The sequence below is a fragment of the Capricornis sumatraensis genome, chromosome 3 (genome assembly GCF_032405125.1).
Source record: "Capricornis sumatraensis isolate serow.1 chromosome 3, serow.2, whole genome shotgun sequence".
Lineage (NCBI taxonomy): Eukaryota > Metazoa > Chordata > Mammalia > Artiodactyla > Bovidae > Capricornis > Capricornis sumatraensis.
This window is the reverse complement of record NC_091071.1, coordinates 170,205,481-170,224,613: the sequence shown is the minus strand read 5'-3', so window position 1 is coordinate 170,224,613 and position 19,133 is coordinate 170,205,481. Positions and strand designations below refer to the sequence as shown.

The window sequence follows — 19,133 nt, the reverse complement described above, 5'->3', positions numbered from 1 at the left end:
AAGTTGTTCTATTTAAGGTAAGTTGCTCGGGTCTGAGAGGCAGACAAGATGCCGGCCAGATGCTGGCAGGCAGCATCAGCATTCTCCTGCCTGATGTGAGGGCCTCCCCCCCCGACCCTCCCCTGCCCCAGCACACCCTTCCCAGGCAGCTGAGGTGGCCTCCACGTGCCCCCCCACCATGGGTCTCCTCCTAAATCAACACCCCCACCTCCCACACAGGGCGCACCAGCCAGAGGCAGAGGCCCCGGGCCTCCGAGCCCACCCACACCGACCTCCCTCTGGAGCTCTGGCCACCACCTGTGGCTATCAATGTTGCCCTCTTGGAACTGCTTCTCCCATTACACAGATACAAGTGCGCGCTCGCACGCGCGCACACACACATACACACCCCCCCAGAGGTGGCTGCATGGTTACAAAGACTTTCATCAGATTATTTAAAATGTTGGCATTTATGTATTCGGAAGTATACATAAAACAATTACACAGAATCCTCAGGTCACTTTGGGAGCTAACGTGCTACACACATGAACCCGGCAGGGACTCATGTGAGCCCAGGCTTGGAGGCATAGGACTGAAAAACTGGGTGTCCTTCTCTTCTAAGGGCCTGAGAGCAGCAGGGGAAAGAGGAAAGGGTCACTTCAGGGGTCTGGCTCAGCCCCACTGCTCAGATCTCAGTTGCAGCTCCTGTCCCCTCTTCAGGGGAAGGGGCCCCATCTTCAGACTGTACCCCACGACATACAAGCCTAGTCCCTAACATCTTCATGTGGCAAACACACCCAAGAATAATCCACTGGACCAGGTCCTTATAAATATATTTATATCAGAGAAAACAAGGCACTTTGGGAGCGTTACGGCTCACTCTCCTACACATACATCATTCTAGACAGAAAGTAAAAACTGGTTAGTTTCTCAAATGAGTTAACTGAGTAAAGTTAATACAATAACAAAATTGCTCCCTAGCCCTTCCTGAGGCACGGGATGAGGTGCACCTCTGGGCAACCCCTGGTATCCCAAGTCAGCTGGACCCCGGCAGAGCTCAAAGCCTGACGAGCCCAGGAAGCCTGACAACTCTCCTGAGCGAAAGCCCCTAGCCTTGGGGCACTGCCCTCCTCCCCAAGCAGGTGAGGGGGGGCTGCAGTGGGAGGCAGGCAGAGAGCAGAGCTGGGACACGGTGGGAATGCTTAAGCAGGGTCACCAAAGCCACAGAGACCTCAATCTGTCCGAGCTGGCACTGCAGAGCCGGAGGATCGGCGCCACGGGAAGAGATTTCACATTAGCCCTGACAACACCGCCTCAGCTCTGCGGTGACATTGGCCAGGGTCGTTTCTGAGGGGCGCACGAGCTTCCGTTGGAGGCGAGCTGGAGCTCAGGCCAGCTGCTCTGAGCCTCCAAGGGATCGCTGAGCCTGCCCCCTTCCCATGGCTGCTCCTTTGGAATGTACTCATCTCACAACCAAGGCAGAGCCACAAGTCACTTCTGACACTGCCGACTGGAAGCTGGGCCCCTGGGCCACAGGAATGGGGGCAGGTCCCCTGGGCTGGGCAGAACAGGGAAGAGAGGCGGCTCCTTGCCTTCAGCCCTCAGAGTCCCCAGGGGCCATTGCTCCACACCCTCACCAGCCTCAGCCCAGTTTAAATAATCACTAAACGGCATTCTACAATTACAGGATTCCAAAGACACACAATTACCTGCACAGGGTCCTTTATCATCTTAAAGGGCTCTGGGTTTAAAGAAGCTTTTTTTTTTTGGTGCACATATGCATAAGTAGAGCCCAGAGGGCCTCTCGGCTGACTGGGTCCCCAGCCCCCTGAGCTGAGGAAGCTTCGCAAGGCCGGCTGCTACAAAGCGCCGAGCTTGGCTGCATAGATTTTAATGAGAGCGTCAGGCAGAGCTGTGCTGTAGCTCTCCGGGACTTGCAGATCATTACCAAACCAGCTGTAGGATGAGAACACAGCACATCGAAACCCTAGGAGGTCACTGAGCTAATGATCTAATCCTACCTTCCGCAGGCAGTGCCCCTCCCCACCTCCTCCTGCCCCCAGCCCTCTTCCTCGGCAGGCTCTGTCCATTCCAGAAGCCAGGCCAACACCGCCCCCTTCAAGGTCAGAGCTGGATGATACGAGCACAGTGCTGGCTCCCCCTTTTCCAGAAAGGAGGGGGGTGGGGGTGATTCAGTCAAAGCCATTAGGCCCAAACCCCAGCTTGGCCTAGCCAGGCCCCAGGACTCCTATTTGGAAGAACCGCTGCCCTCTGCCTGCTGCCCTGGTCACTGCTGGGTGACAGCTGGGGGGCATCTTCAACAGCCATTTTAGAGCTCTGAAGAAAGCACCTTCAGCTTCCAGAGCGCACTGTGGGAGGCACGGCAGGGGTGCACACGGTCTGGCTCTCTCAGCGCCGGAGCCCGGTGCCCGCCCTGCGCCCAAGACGCCCTATCTGGGGAGACAGGCGGGCACACTGGCCTCTTAACGGCTCCGTCCCCATGACTGCATGCTCTCCTCGAGCTGGAGGGGCTGATGAGGGCTTTGGCAATTACTAGAACCATGTGCTGTGCTGGGGGGGAGACAGATCCTGTCTGTCTTTGTTTCAGGGCTTGGAGAGCTGGAGAAGCCTGGAAAAGCCGGTTTCAGCCTCAGAGGCTACACAACAGAAGAGAAGAAACCTCACTGCTAGCCAAAGCTGACCAGCTTTTTTTCTCAAGAATAGCACCTGTGTATTAGCTTGGGGAAAAAGGGAGGAGGGAGGGAGGGAACATCATGGTGCAGTGAGGAGGGGAGCTGGAAACAGGACCCAGAGTCATCCTGCCTCTCAGCCCTCCTCACAGCTGCCAGGCCTCCCCACCCCACCTCCCCAGGCAGCTACCTGCGGCTGCTGCCAGCCTGAGGGACTGAAGTTTCTACAGTTGGCAGGACCTATGCTTAAACCGGGGAAACAAACGGGGGAGGAGATGCAGAGGAACTGAAAGCAGCACCTGTCACACTGCCTACCCTCTTCCTCCTCTCACTACTCTGGTCCCCCAAAAGGGCAGCTCTCAAGGCCAGGTGCCAGGCTGGTGACAGGAAAGGGGGGGGCACACGACGAGAAGCGCGGCCACGAGGGTCTGAGCAGCACTGACAGGCCTGGCACAGGCCCTGCGCCCTTTTGCTGGACTCCCCTCTGCGGGGAGGTCTGGAGCAGCGCAGGGCCCAGAATCTAGCAGGTGCCCACGATTTGGTCCCATAAAGCACAGGGGACTCGGAATCAGGAACTCCGGGCTTGAGCTCTGTCCCCATCCAATGGTGTGAACATGAGCCAAGTCACTTCCCATCTCCAGGCTTCAGCATCATTCAACCCAAAGACTTCCGTCTTCTTCCAGTCCTGCAGCCCCGAGTCTCTGCTCGGCTCCTAACCGCGGCAGAGGCTCAGATCCCTGGGTGTCAGGGCTAGTTTGGTCATGGCTCCTAGAGGTTAGAACCGGGCTGTGGTGCTTGGAGGCACCTGGTGGCAAGGGAGGGGTGTTTGAGGGACACGGGAACAGCACAGTCCGGGAAGGAAGCCTGGGAGGGAGGCAGCCACCCCTGCCTTCAGAAAGGCACTGTTTCTGAGCAGAGAGGGGTGAGACATTTCTTTAGGGGCTTGACGGCTCCCAGAATAAAGGGCATCTAGACACAGAGAAGGCTTAGAAAAAGGCAGCCTCACCCTGTGGATGAGGACAGAGGGGTGAGGCACCGGGCCTGCGGCTGCTCCGCCCTCTCAGTGCATGGGAAAGGGGCCAGCAGGCTTCAGGACCAGAAGATGGCTGGCACTATGCAAAGCAGCTGAGGGCAAGGATTCTGGAAGACTACAGAAAATGGCTCCTGGGGGAAGGCACCAACTCCAGTTTAAACCCAATCAAAGGAGTGTGCTTGGGGTCTTCCCTTCTCTTCAGTCGGCAACAGTCACTTGAAGGGAACAGGGAACATCCCAGCTACAGAACCTCAGCAGCCCCATGGGGCCTGACCTTGGGGAGACGGGAAACACATGGTGATTTGGAGGAAGCACTTGGGATATATCTTTGGTTGCTTCAGGGAAGGCTCTGGCCCCTTGAAATTCTTTTTTTCCTCCCTTTTCTTCCCCTTGGGACTGTTGGGGTAGGTATCAAAGAAGGCAGGCAGGAAAGAAAGAAAAAGGAAGTAGGCGGCAGGCAGAAGAGTTAATCCGACCATTCGTCTTCATCAAACTCAGAGGAGTCGTCTTCCGAGTCGCTGTACTCCACAGCAATGCGACGCGACAGGATGGTGGCCACGTCGTTGCCCACAACATCCCGCTTCTCTTGCTCCCGCTGCTCCTCAACCCTGCGCAGCTGAAAGCCTTGTGGGAGAGAGAGAGAAGGGTGAAGAAGGCAAGTCAGTCTCTGAATCCATCCAGGACTGAGGAAGAGGGAGTGGCCCCTGGTGGAGGTGGGTACTGAAAAGGACAGCTAAAAAGAAGGACGCTGGAGGAGAGTAAAGAGAGAAAGGGGGAAGCCGATGAGAAGTCAGACAGGCTTTACGACACTGTGGTCCCAGTGCGACAAGAGGGTCTGAAGGGAGCCTGCCATTCTTCCAGGCTCCCATGCTCTCAGGCTGGTGAGGATGGTACTTCTCACAAGGCTTTGCATGAGGAGTGGCTGCCATACCCCATCTAGCAGGCACTCAGTCTGCCAAAGTCATCGATTTTCATGGAGTTGAGCTGCCTGAGGTTGTCTCCTCTAGACAACCCTTCAGTTCACTGAGGATCAAACAGAAGAAACCACTCTAGCCTCCTGGGACCAGAATCAGCCTCTGACAGAGAATAAATGCTTCACGATGGGAAGACGATGATGAGGGAGGGGAGGAAGGCAGGGTGAGAGGAAGGAGACATGGAGACAAGAGGGAAAAGGGAGGAAGGAAGGAGGCGGGAAGGTGGGGGAGAGGAGCGGAGAAGGATAGGAAAGGCAAAAAAGTGAAGGACAGGGAGTGTCTGAGTCCAGATGAGGAAGTACCTTCCAAGACAGTGATTCTTGGTTTTCTCTGGGGCACAGAATGAACGCAAGAACACACAAAGCATAAATTTCCAAGCAGTTCGAAGATCCTAGGTTAAGAACCCTTTACTTTAAACCAAGGTGGAAAGAAATACAAACTTCTGCATTTCTTCAGGAGTGAAGCCTTTCTTCAGACTGATCTGAGGTCTGAAGTCCTAATCTCTCTCCACCCAGCAAAAACCATTCCCCTGGAAGGGCACAGGGGCCCCCGTCCGCCCTCCAGTCAGTCATCCCAGCTGCCCAGACAAGGCGCCATGATCCTGGACCCACCACTGGGGGTTTACCTTGACGGATGGCTGAAAGCAAGTCGCTGCGGGCATCGCTCACAGGAGGCAAGGAGGACTTGGGCTTGGTGGTGTCAGAAAGTGGCGGAGGAGGTGCAGCCAGCTGGCCATCTGCACCACTGAAAGGGGGTGGAGGGGGCCCCGGAGGAGGGGGCGGGGGCGGGGGCGGAGGTGCGCCTCCTGTTGGCTGGGACAAGGGAGGTGGGGGCAGAGTTGAGTACTCAACTGCTGGCGGTGGAGGAGGAGGTGGAGGGGCAGCAAAATCGGGGTGAGGCGGGAAAGATGGGGGTGAAGGTGGTGGCGGGGTCGCTGGAGACCCAAATCCTCCAGGCGGGGGTGGGGGTGGAGTGTTTATCATCGGAGGTGGAGGCGGAGGGGCAGGTGGTGGAGCAAACCCGGGTTTGGGGCCTGGTGCAGAGCCCAGAGGAGGAGCTGGTGGTGGGTGGCTTGGGCTGACCACACTGGACCTTTTGAGTCCAGCTACGCCAGCCCCTCTTTGGTTACTGTCTGCCGGGTAGCTGAAAGGACAAAGAAAAAAGACCCACTATCACTCTCAGGATGCAAACACTCCCCTTTACGTGAAGCTTATCGATTACCCTAGGTTCATTCTGGTTGACAGTATAATTTCATTCTGGCTCAAACAGAAAGAATAACCTGGGGATGGTCAGAAATCCCCAGCCTTGAAATGGGCAGCGTTGTAAGATAATGAGCTTCCCGTCAGCAGAGGAGTTGAAGCAGAAATTGAGAAATACCGCCTGAAAAAAAGTGGACTTAGGAGTTCTCTAACAGGTAAGGCCGGCCAAGACCATCTCTTAGGTCCCCCTCAAACCTTTCAGCTCTGCAAGGGAAGGCGCCCTCCTGAGTCCTCCTCTTAAGAGGAAGGGTCAGCTCAATCCTGGAGCCAGGACTAATAAGCCACGTAAGAACGAACCGAAATAAAAATTCAAACACCACCACCCACCAGGCTCCATTCCACAGGCTGTTAACATTCACCAGATCTTGTGAGGGCAGGAAACCCAAGCCAAGCTAGGCAACCCTGACCAGGGTACAGATTCAGGTGAAAGCACCTTCAGTGCTCCTGTGGAAAAACCTGAGAGAGAACGAGGGCCTGAGGGTCAGCAGGGACGGGAAACGAACGTGCTGCCAGACTTGACCCAAGTTGAGGGAGCATTAAGGCTCACCTCTCCTGGGTCAGGCCTGCTTGCCTGCGGCGGCGAGGTCTCAGGCCACGTGTGAGGCTGAAGAGCCTCTTTTTCCACCTTTGTGTCTGTCCTACACTAATAGCTACTCCTTAGGAAAGCATCCATCTTGGAATTTTCCACAGACCTTGGAGCCTCACTGTATCCGACGCGGCAACCAGCAGGAAGTGATTTGGGAGGCAGAAGGAGGTTTGGGATTAATGGTTTCAGACGCCAGGAATGGGGCGGGGGGGTGGGGTGACAGCGCGGCTACAGGTCTCCATCGGAAGGGGCCTCAACATCCAGTCTCCGATTAAACAGTGTCCAAGGAGACAAATGTCCCTTTCAAAGCTCTCACTCGTTAGGCATCAGAAAGAAAAGTACTATTTTTCCTCAGGAAACACTGAAATCTAACACTCCTCGGATCCCTCCCCTTTCCAGCCACGACATGCTAACTCTTCCTGTACACACCTCTGCCAGGGACACTGACAAATATCAAAATGGTCAGATCCTAAGTCTCATCTCTTTCTCCTTTGTTTCATTCTTCCTGGAGATTCTAGCCACAGTGAAATGTAGCAGAGGCAACAGGAGAAAAAGGCAACTACTTAACTAGGTTCCTAGACAACTAGGGAGAAAGGATATTCAGTATTTTATGGACAGCAGCAGATTATACCACTTTATTTGATGCTGAGTCAGCGCTAAGTGAAAAAACAAGAGAGAAGCTGGTGACTTCTCTCTGTTCAGGTGTAGCCAGTAGTTAAGAACACAGGCTCTGGAGTCAAACTGGCCTGCTTTCCATTCATGAGTCTGCTTCTTACTGGCAGTGTGGTCTTAGGTGAGTTCACTGACCTCTGTGCTTCACTGTGTACTCTTCTGTGAAATGGGTGCCTATCTCAAGAGGACTCCTGTGGAGGTTAAGTAACATATACAGTGTTTGGTATAATGCCTGGTACCTTACAGACAATAAATACCAATTATTTCTATTATCCTGACTCACTTGTCTGGAGTTACTTTAGTGGTCCTGGCCTGGATTTGGAACTTTTACTTTGTTCTTGAGTGTTTAACCACCCAGAGTAAATAGCAGAGATACCACTGTTTACCTGAATTCTGCTGGTGGGGGAGGCAAGTTGTCCTCGGAGAAGGAAGGAGAAGGTGGAGAAATGGAGTCTGACTGTGGTGGTGGTGGGTAGTTGCCTGCATCCACGTTCTCAACAGAGCCAATGCTGCCATTCTGGTACACCAAGGTGGGTGGATACCTGATAATGAACCCAATGCCAAAATTGTTATTTAAAGCCTGAGTGATACTCTCTTGCTTTCCTAAAAGAGCCCACAAAAAATGCATTTGATTGCTAAATATCTCCCAGATATTTCTACTCCCCCAAGTTGCTGTAGCTGTAATTATTTTATTTTTTTTAATTTAATGGAGTATAGTTGATTTACAATGTTGTGTTAGTTTCAGGTGTACAGTAAAGTGAATCAGTCACACACACATACACACACATATCCACTCTTTTTTAGATTCTTTTCCCATATAGGTCATTATGGAGTACTGAGTAGAGCTTCCTGCATTGTACAGTAGGTCCTTACTGGTCATCTGTTTTATACAGAGTAGTGTGTATATGCCAGTCTCAATCCCCCAATCTACCCCTCCCCTCTCCCAGATATTTCTGTTGGATTGTCTGTAAAAATGGGACTCAACCCAGCTTATCAAAATCATGCTGTTCCTTTCCTCATGCTGGCCTTGTCACACCCAGCAGTTCTTTGAAATTCTTTCCCAAATGTTAGGAGCAGCCCAGATCCAAATCCCAAAGTCTGTCTTGCAGCAAAGGGCAAAGCCAGGCCCCAAGGCTAGTGAGCTGCAAACACGTGACTGGCACTCAGCCTGGTTTTGAGGTCGGCAAGCCTCTGGAGTACTCAAAGGCCAAGGAGGCATCTGACTGCAAAACCAAGCTGAGGATAAATGCAAGTTGCTATGTGGTAGTTGGATGCGGTTTCTTATCTCATAAACCAAGCTGCTGATTCAAGTGGGGTCCTAGGGCTGGCCTCATGAACACCTGTCCCTCATAGCACTGGGCCGTGGGCGAGTTCACTCTGGGTGAACAGCAACAAACTTCCACACAAGCAGGAACACACCAGGCAGCAGCTCACAAAGTGTGGCCTGTCCCGCTCCACCTCGCCCTCCTTTCCACCACTGCTGGGTTATAAGGAACTCATCTAAAGTAGACCCCAGGGAGAACAGAGTTGGAGGAAACTAACTAAATCAAATGATGCTCTGACGTAGAAAATCCCCAAGGCCTGCAGCCCTGTAGACCTGGCACATCTCTTTACAGGTTCACCAATGTAGAACAGCCTGGCAGCCTGATCCCAAACCTCTCGGACAACAGAATCACCATACACACACACACACACGTAATAGCTGGTTGGCACTCTGAACACACAAGCTGCTGGTCTTAAGAGTCACTGAGCCTTCCTATGACAAGGGCCTGTCTGAACAGGATGAGATCATGGAACAAAATGGCCCCTTTTTATTGAGAGGTGAAGGTAAAGGAGGTACCCTCAGGGCTGATTCCCCTGCAGAAAGGTTCATTTTTTTCCTCTCACCATCTTCATCACTCTTTAAAACAAATCTCTTAATCTAGGAAGAACAAGTGTCAGAAGTGTCAAGATTTCTAAAAGTCAAGAATTTCATGGTAGAATTATTCCTAAAAGCAAGAACAACTCAACTCTTTCCTTTTATCATTCCTAGACACCCGGCATGGGCTGGCATGGTTCTCCAACAGCCAGGATGCAAGGTATTTAGGGGAAAAACCATGGCAACATTTATGCCAGGCAATCTCAGCGACTTGGCTTTGAATGTCACACAGGTTGGACACCAGGATAAGCATCAAACCAAGCTTTAAAACCATTTACCCCCCTTTTAAACCTCTAGTGTGATCTGGTATTGGGAAACGGGGTCAGACTGACATCTACTATTTCTCCACAGAGATATATAGCCTCACACTGGCTGCACGGCCTTTCCCACACTGTCTCTGAGGCCTGCTTTCAGTCCCTTGGCCAGCCTCTCTCCAGAGACTGACAAAGGCTGACTGAAAAGTTGCTTTGGTGATGTGCACAAATTCTCTGCCTGGCCTTCCCTACTCCCATGAAATGTCCAGTTCTTAGTCATGACCTTCGAATCAATGCTCTGAAGGCAAAGGACTCCTAAGACCACTTTTCTTCCCTTTCTAGTCTTTCCGTTGAGGCCCTCAGATATTGTAAGGGCACCAGAAGCCATGGGCTTTATTTTCCAGACCACTCTGGCCACCTTATTTAAACTGCTCAGCCTCTAGATTTTTCTCCTTGTTTTTAGCAAATTTTAATCACCAGATGGAGGTACTTTAAAGTAGCTGATTAGCAGTGGTATTGATTTAAGCCACACAGCCAGACTTCGGGGGTATGAAAGGTGTCACATCAGAGCTGTCAGACTGCTGCCCCCAGCTGCCCAGACCCTTCAAAGACTGCTACCAAGAGGACAAAAGCAGCACCTACCGAGAAGGCTTTTCTTTGGATTCCACAAATTCTTGACCCATCTTCATTTTCTCCCACTCTTCCTTACGTGTCTTGATTTTACGTGGGTTTACATTTCCTCGATTTGGATTATCTTTCTTTTCTTTCTATAATGAAAAGAAACAGAAAAGCTTAATAAACATTTCCCAAAGTTCTTCATTAAAATTCCACCCACCTTCATGGATATACACCCTAGAAATAATCTGCCTAGACAACATACAGTAACCACAGAACTTATAAAATTGCTGGGTTTAGAGTGACCTAGAGGTCATCTAATCCAAACCACCTCCTGGGCTCAAACACATTTCTTCAATCCTATACTCAAATACCTGTAGCAATGGAAATCTACCATCTTTCTGGGTAATTCATTCATGTTTTTGAGCAACTCTTACAGTTAGGAAGTTAATAAATAGCTATTTATTATTCGTTATGCCACAAAGGTCAGTCAAGAGAGAAGAGAAATAATGACAGCCATAGATATCTGGGACAGATACAAGGAAATAGTTAAAAAACAAACCCAAACAACTGACGGATTCTTCCGCTTGTGCAGCTGCACTAGCCCCTGGTGCTCTCTTAGGCCTCCCAGCAGCCATGCTAATGGGATTGTGAGGTTGCAACTGCTAGGTCATATGCTTACACACATCACTGGGAGTCTAAGGGGAGGGGAGCACCTCTACCAAAACTAGGCCTATGCCCCTACCCCTGCCCCGCCCAACCAGTAGTCAAGGTGTTAAACCGCTCCAGTTGCAAATCAAACACTGTAGAGCCTTGTGCTGATCTCTGAGAAATGAGCTCCAAAGCTGGCGCAGAAGGGACTAGCCTAGCTCGAGTGTCCAGCAGAGTCAGGTGCAAATTGCAAGAGAAATAAATGGTGAATAGAAAAGTCGATTTCTAAAACTCAGCCTGAATATACTCAATTGTTAATAGTACTGGGGGGAATAAACACATTTTTGGTGTGATTTATACTTTCATCTTGGTTGTGCTTGGAGTGGACACATTTTTTTAAGAGTCTCACCTGGCATCTAAGCAAGCAGCCACTCAGAATGATTACTTCACATAAGACTGGCTTCCTTTTTATCCCCCCTCCACAATCGTGCCTACTGATGTGCAGAACAGAAGCCCCTTTCCCCTCACCCTATGCTTCCTCTTCTCTTTCATGATATCCTTGGTGTCCTGAAGCATCTTCTCCTTCCAAAGATCAAAGAAGTACGAAGGGTCTGTGTAGAATTTGAGTGCCTCTTTCCCATCATCCCTGGGATAGAAATGAAGACAAGTAGCTGTCAGTAGACAAATGAGCTCCCAACCAAATCCAATATTCCAAACACCTACCAGTTAGCAGTTTTTACACTGAGGAATCAAGAAGTCATTCAAATTGACTGCGTATTTCCTCCTCTATACCAGCGTTCCAAAGCCCCTGAATGGCATGGCACCTCTTACTTATCTAGCTTTTTAAGAACCTTAGCCTTACTTTCAATTTCTGGTGGAGGAATCTGCATGGTTAGGGCAAGAATGGTTTATAGCAGCAGGCATCCTGCTTACGTCTAATGATCTCCAGGGCTGCACACATCTCCCCGAGGACACTCTGATATCTTGGCACATCAGATGGGATTTCTGCCACTGACTCCCCTACCACCATCAATTGCCCAGGACTCTCCAGCAAGCATTAACGGCCTTCCACCCACCCAAAACCTGTGTACACATGCACAGCTTCACATGTGTATAGACGTATGCATACACACACACGAATGTGTATCATGTGTGTAGCTGTCATTCCTCTGTAAATATAGGCAACCTCAGCACTTCACCTACTAGAACAGCTCAGCATCCGCCCCCCCATCCCCCAACCACAAGGGGGCCCCAGTGAGAAAAGACAGCCAGCTGTTCTATGACCACAAGATTTAATTACCAGCTCTTAGCGGCTGTGACAGAACAGGGTGAGCTGATGAGTGTCAGTATAAGGGTCATCCGCCAGATTCAACGACCCTGGCTGGAATCCTGAACTTTGGCATGGCTAAGTCTCTCCCCTTTTTCAGAAAGCATGCATTTAGGGATGGATAGTTATTTTAACACTATTCTGAACTAAAACGAATTGGAAAGGTAGTTCTTTTCTGACCTCCAATCTTATCACAATACACAGAAACCAGTTCCAATCAAGCACTAATGATTTTTATATTAAATCTGGTTCTGAGTCAGCCACATGACTCATTTCTGTTAGGCTAACTCCAGAAAACTGAGAAGAGAATGTTAAAAAGGAAAATACCCTACATTAGCTGAAAAATAAACTTGTCTTACCATACTCCATTCAATATTATCAAGTGTATAATCCCTTCCTCTCCTACAAACCCTCTGCCCAGATCCAACCAGACTCAACGATGGAGGCTGCAGAGTCAGAGCTCTGCCCTGCCATGTTAGCCGGCCCCTTTGAGAGCCACGGGGCAGACATAATTTCACACGGTAATAACAAAGGATAGGTACCACGCACTTTCTCTGCATCTGTGTGAGAAGTGGCCATGTTCCTATTCTGGCTCTCTGGATCAGGTGGGTGTCCCTGAATTTCACACACACACACTCTCTACTTTGCAGTACACCCATGTCTCACAGAAGACATCTGCCTCCAGCTATCTGTAATTACTTTTACCTGTTCCAAAGATATTTATGGATGCGAGCAAGATAAATATTCGCTTTCTGTCCCTGCTTGGAAGTTTTTTACACAGTAACACTACCAGACCAGACCACTAGAGGGGAGGGGCTTTAAGCTGTCTATAAGGCTACCTTTTTCAAGTCCAGCCATAGCACTGTAGGTCCTTTCACAGGGGAATGTTGAAAGGATGTTCAAAACAAAGTGAACGACACTCATTTGGAAGAATGCCAATTATTCCTTAGGCTCTGGAAGGACCCTCAGGGCCCAGAGAAGCCAGTCCACAAGGCTGGCCCCACTAACACGCCCAAACATCTGGTAATCTAGTGGTTTCAGAGTAAGTGGGAGCCTTGCTAAAATGTTGCCCCTGGGATGCAAGATATAGGACTGCCTTGTAACAAAGTCCTTTTGGTTCTATAATAACTAAATTCCTTGGATGGAGTCCAAGACGGACTTGGCTTATACCAAATTAAACTCTGCAGCATAAATGCTATAGCAAACTTTCAATATTATATATTATATTCAATCATATTATATATGAGTTTCAGAAACCAAACAATAATAAGTGATACCTGTTTATATGGTAAATGTTAGCTTCTTCCACCACAAGCAACTCTGGGGTAGGTAGTACACTTTTTGATATAATCCTCTGATGTACACAACATCTTTAAAATGACAATCTAGTGTTGTTAGCCGCAGGCTGAAGAGGGGAGAAGCTAGCCAGGTTACCTGTACGGGGTAAGATTGTTGAGAGGTGGAGGAGTATCACAGGTATTGTATGTTTCCAAAACAGGTATGGGGAGAGAGTTTCTGTCAAAGAGCTTCTGGTCTTGAACAGTAGAGCTTCTGAAGGCCTTTCGGGTGTTGATTCCCTGTAGTGATACTGAAAGAAGATGGAAGGCATTAGAAAATGGACGACAGGCTATCTGAGCAAACACTGAGTCACGCCAGCCGGAGAGGCCTCAGCTGCTGCGTTTCTTGGCTGCGGCTGTCTGCAGCCAGGTTTTTTTTTTTCCCTTCTCCCCCTCTGGGGAAGCCCCATAAGGCTGTCAGCAGCCCAGCCATTTCATGACTGAACAAAATGAGGCAACACAAAGGTTTACTATGTGGCCAGATCTAGCAGGCCCCTCCTTAGGAGGATTGAATCTTCCAAGTACTTTTATGGTAGCAAAACAAGACTGGGGGGAAGGAGAATTTGAGAAAGAAGGAATTGGGGAAATGGGAGAAAGGGATTGTGTGTGGAGGTGTGGTAGAAATGAAAAGGTTTCTTCACATCACCCAGGTTTGTGTCATTTCAAAGAACTCCATAGGTCTCTGTGATTTCCCCCCTCACTTTTTTATAAATCAGGGGGAAAAAATCTAAGCAACTGCTCAGCAGAGCCTGCAAATGCTGAGCTCAGCTTCCTTACCTTCTTCTTCCTTGGGATCCAGCTGAGTGACTTTAACTTGTAGGCGGTCGACCCTCTCAGCAAGGGAGCTTACCCGAGAGGCAAAAGTATTTGCCTGAGTAAAGAGCTCTCCAAAAATGTCCTCGGCATATTTACCTGAGAGAGCAAAGAACCAAGTCACTAGTGCATAAAAGTGACAAAAATGGTCAGAAAAACTGGCTACTAAAGACTGTACCCCCCACCTCCCAAACACACAGGGACCTCGCCTCTCTAAGATGGTTCAGGCTACAGGAAGAGCTTGTTCTTGGAGACAGAGATACACCCTCCAGAGCCTGGGCAGCCTGCAATGTGCTCTGTAACTAAGAGTCTTCTTGGCAAACTGAGCTGTCATGAGCTCAAAGCAAGCTGAATAAAATCAAAAGGTGTAATACAAAGAAACATCCTAGAAGAGTGGATAGTATGTCTACATATTTGCCTACAGCCCTTAGCTGTTTGCTGTTCTGTAAAAGTACCCTCTGAAAGTGGTTCTGGAAAACAAATTGTGAATTAGTTAAGTGTTTACAATTAACATAAAAAATAAGAAGTTACATCCTCAATGGAGCCCCCAAAATATGTTGAACAACCATGATGAGATGTGGTATCTGTGAGAGGCCTTGAACTGTCACTAACAACTCCTAGTAGAGACTAACAACTTCTTCTAAAGGGTCAAAAGGTGATTTTATGATTCATAAGCTACAATTTTGAAAGTCTTTGCTTTAGGTTATAATCCTTCAAATCTACATGTCAGGGAACAAGTGGAAAGCTGCAACATTCAAGCTCTCCCTGAGAAACAACATACCAGTGGTCTCATTCCACAATGTCTTGTTTTTTAGAAAAAGAGCTCCGTACTTTCAACCCTGGAATGCAAGGAGAATCTGCAGCCAAAGAAATGTAACAGCAATCTGACACTGCCTCCACACTGTCATTCCAAGCCACAAAGCACATTCTTGCTAGGAACTGAAGAGTGGTGCGTACGAATAAACATACCATCTGAGGGTGTTACTTGCAAGGTGAAGGCAGGCATAAGTGACTGCGCCCAACCAACAGATCATTTCTTTGAGAATTATTTAAAGTAGATCTGATTTTTAGCTTCTAAACTAAACTACATGTCTAAACTATATTTATGCTTTCCCCCACACCTGAGGGGAAAAAAATTAGTTCAAAAGGTCAAAACTTCACCTTGAGGGTGAACTGCAGCTCACTCACCTTCCCAGTGTAACCTGAAGAGTAAGCATAAGACCAATCAACACCATATTCTGAATTGCTAGTAGATTTAGTCAATAAGGAGTTTCTCATCAAGGAAGAAGCAAGTCTTTGCATACTGAATGGTTCTGTGATCTAAACAACCATGGGAAGCTCCTGAGCTCAAAGGACTCAAACTGGCTAACAAACTGCATTTCCACTGTGCAGGCTGAAGATTCCTATCTGATCCCTGTCCATAAAACGGCTAAGTTCCTATAAGGACCATAACGTATTGACTCACAGATACAGAGAACAAACTAGGGGGGAGAGGGAAGAGGAAAGGGACAAGATGGGCTAGGCGTTTAAGAGGTACAGACTACTAGGTATAAAATAAGCTGTAAGGATATATTATAGAGCACAGGGAATATACCCAATATTTTATAATAACTATAAATGGAATATAACCTTTGAAAATTGTGAACTACTATGTTGCACACCTGACACATATAATATTGCAAATCAACTATATTCAAAAAAACAAAAAACAAAAACCATACTGTATCATGCTTGCCTAGGTAATGAAAGACTGACTGAGAAACACACAACATTAGTATGGAAAGTAACAAAGGCTCAAAAATATCTGGTAACCAACCAACTGTTCTGGAGGAAAAGAAAACCCCAAGTCAACTCACCCTTAGATCACCCAAGAGAGTACCCAGGACTTTCCGTGCTCCTCAGTGAAAGGAGCAGTGACAGCAGGAAGAGCTCCTGTGATTTAAGATAAAAATCATACAAAGAACTCCACCACACAAAAACGGTGATACTGAGAATGCTACTTGAAGGGGCAGTGAGGAGGCCCATTGTCAAGTTACCTCAGGACTTAAGCATACTTAGAACTCAAGACAATACATGGAAGAAGCATTAGTCTTCAAACCAGAAAGTCTGAATTTAAGTCTCAGTTCTTTATCTCTATCCTTGTCTTACTGACTCTTCACCAAGTCAAACTCTCAGCCTCAGTTTCATCATCTGTGAAATGGGGACAACTGTATCTATCTCACCAAGTTGTCATAGGACTAAATAAGCCCAAATCGTAAACAGTTATATAATGAGATTCTTCCTTATACTGATGACTTTTAAGAGTATCAATATCTCAGTATCTTAAGACTTACACTTGAAAATGAAACTGAAATTCACTCAGTTGTGTCCAACTCTTTGCAACCCCATGGACTCCACAGTCCATGGAATTCTCCAGGCCAGAATACTGGAGAGGGTAGCCATTCCCTTCTCCAGGGGATCTTCCAATTTAAAATATAATTCCAGTTGGTAATGTGATAGTCCTGCTCTGTAAGTACTAAAAAGTACTCCAACCTCTGAAAACAGGAGTGTGATACGTACATATCTTGTTCAGAGTTAATTTCATTCATTCAGATTACCAAGACAGATCCACTATCAAATCAGGACATTCACAATAGACATCTACCTCATTCTGCAAAAGATACCTTAGCAGTATAATTTTTCAAACGAAAACAAATCTTCTTAATGACCCAAGAGGAGGTTCCAATCTCCTAGGTGGTCAGAACACTGATTCAGAAGTGCTGGTTGGCTGCACATTTTCTAAGACATGGCAACCTAATACGTGAAACGCCAATCTCACTGCCCTGAGGGAAAATAAGAACTCTGGATATGCTATCAGGGAGCAATCCATGGCTGTGAAATTTTCAGTTTTGTGCTTCATGCATTCCATAATCAGACTTTCCCTACTAGACCAAGCACTTCCGGCTAGAGTATATAATACATGAGGTCAAGGTCATGAGCCTGAAGTACGCAGGAGCCCATTTCTGCACCCTTCTCTGCTGGATGTAATCCTAGTCATCTTTCAAGGTTCGGTTCATATGTAACCTCTTTTATGAAGCTTTTCTTGACTCTCCCTATTCTTGCTATGTTCCCACTCCCCATAGGAAATATTCCTTCTTTCCCTGTATTCTCTGTGCACCAACAGCATGGAAGGGTAGAAAGAATAGAAGCACAAATCATTTAACAAATATTTACTGAGCTCCTACTGGGTGCCGGGTACTATGCAAGACAGACACTGGGGTTCAAGGAAACAACACATGATTTCTGCCTTCAAAAAACTTTTAGTTTAGTATAGGAGATACAGACAATTTTTAATATGATGTGGCAGGTAATATAATACAGGCAAGTAATAGGATCTCAGAGGAGTACTCAGTCCAACCTGGAGGAGATCCCTAAGCTGGGTCTTGAAGATCCTCTACAAAAATGGCAAGGGCTCTCTAGCAGTGGGAACAAAGGCGCTGTGCGAAAGTGTGAAGAGTCTATGGTCTGTCTCAGAAGCTATGAGTAGTTGGCAATTCATCTTTTCTTCCTTCTTCCTCCCTCCCTTCTTTTTCCCCTTTTTAATTTTAAAAGAATCTCTTTAAAAGATTGTAAAATGGGAGAAAAAGATGGACTACAGAAAATGAGGCTGAAAAGAAAGGTAGGTCTTAAAGTCTTGAAATGCCAAGTGAAGGAATTTAAAATTAAATAATTTCATAGTGAGGAAGACGGGAGATAAAATACATAGCTAACAATTATGCTCTTATTTTAAAAACATTTTTAAATTGCAAAAGTTAACACAGACTTAACTTTTAAAAATTCAAACAAATCAGAATTATGAAAGTAAAAAGTCAGATTTTAGTTTTTGGACAGACCACTCTGGCAAGAACATATAAGTTTAAGATTTAAAAGATTTTACACAATTTTTAGGTTTATAGATTTAAAGAGGTTGATCAGAGAAAGGGAAGCCAGAGGTGGTCTAAGAATCGTTTGGTGAGTGTTCAGTTGGGCTGCCCTGGTGGCTCAGCGGTTCAGGAGCTGCAGGAGACGTGGTTTCGATCCCTGGGTCGGGAAGATCCCTTGGAGAAGGGCACAGTAACCCACTCCAGTATTCCTGCCTGGCGAATCCTTGGGACAGAGGAGCCTGGCAGGCTACAGTCCACAGGGTCACAAAGAGTCGGACATGACTGAAGAGACTTAGTACGGCACAGCAAAGGTCTAATGCAGGGCAGTCATGGGAGAGCCAGGGAGCCAGGGAGCCAGGGGGCAAGCTTAGAAATTCTTAGGAAGTCTGACTTTGCCTCTCAGTGGCTACTGTGTCTGCAGGCAAGTTACCTTACTTTTCTGAGCCTTCATTTCTTCACCTGAAAAACGGGAATGCCAACTTCTAACCTCAAAGGATTATTAAGAAGATTGTATCAGATAGTCTATATGTCAAGTGGAGAAGGCAATGGCACCCCACTCCAGTACTCTTGCCTGGAAAATTCCATGGACGGAGGAGCCTGGTAGGCTGCAGTCCATGGGGTTGCTACAAATCGGATACGACTGAGCGACTTCACTTTCACTTTTCACTTTCATGCATTGGAGAAGGAAATGGCAACCCACTCCAGTGTTCTTGCCTGGAGAATCCCAGGGATGGGGGAGCCTGGTGGGCTGCCATCTATGGGGTCGCACAGAGTCAGACACGACTGAAGTGACTTAGCAGCAGCTATATGTCAAGATCCTATTAAAACCTGGCATAAAGTAGGCAATCAACAAATATGAGATCTCTTCTCACCCTCTATCATTCTCCCCTTATTTCTTTCTTTCTCCTCTGGTAGATTATGAGCTCCCAGAAGGCAGAGACCACTTCTTATTATTGCTGTATCCTCTCAGCACCTGGCACATAAAATATGTTCAATACATGTTTACTGGATGAATAAAGGGTCAGCCAGCTCTACGACGTGAGAAAATCTTGTTTCCATAAGCACAGGCCAACCCTGGCCCTCAGATGAACTTCCTCAAGATGGAAGTGCCTGATCACAAGTG

General features: G+C 47.8%; 1 protein-coding gene across 1 annotated transcript in view; it reads right to left on the bottom strand.

Moving 5' to 3' along the window:
* Positions 1-456: 456 nt before the first annotated feature.
* WASF2 (WASP family member 2) overlaps positions 457-19,133 on the bottom strand; it is a 70,436-nt gene continuing 51,759 nt past the window's right edge. Inside the window, exons 3-9 of the mRNA XM_068967250.1 lie at positions 14,073-14,207; positions 13,393-13,546; positions 11,160-11,277; positions 10,008-10,132; positions 7,580-7,735; positions 5,302-5,819; positions 457-4,326 (exon numbers count right to left, since the gene is read on the bottom strand). Coding sequence (XP_068823351.1) covers positions 4,169-4,326; positions 5,302-5,819; positions 7,580-7,735; positions 10,008-10,132; positions 11,160-11,277; positions 13,393-13,546; positions 14,073-14,207 — 1,364 coding nt within the window. The 3' untranslated portion in view covers positions 457-4,168. The remainder of the gene's footprint in view (positions 4,327-5,301; positions 5,820-7,579; positions 7,736-10,007; positions 10,133-11,159; positions 11,278-13,392; positions 13,547-14,072; positions 14,208-19,133) is intronic.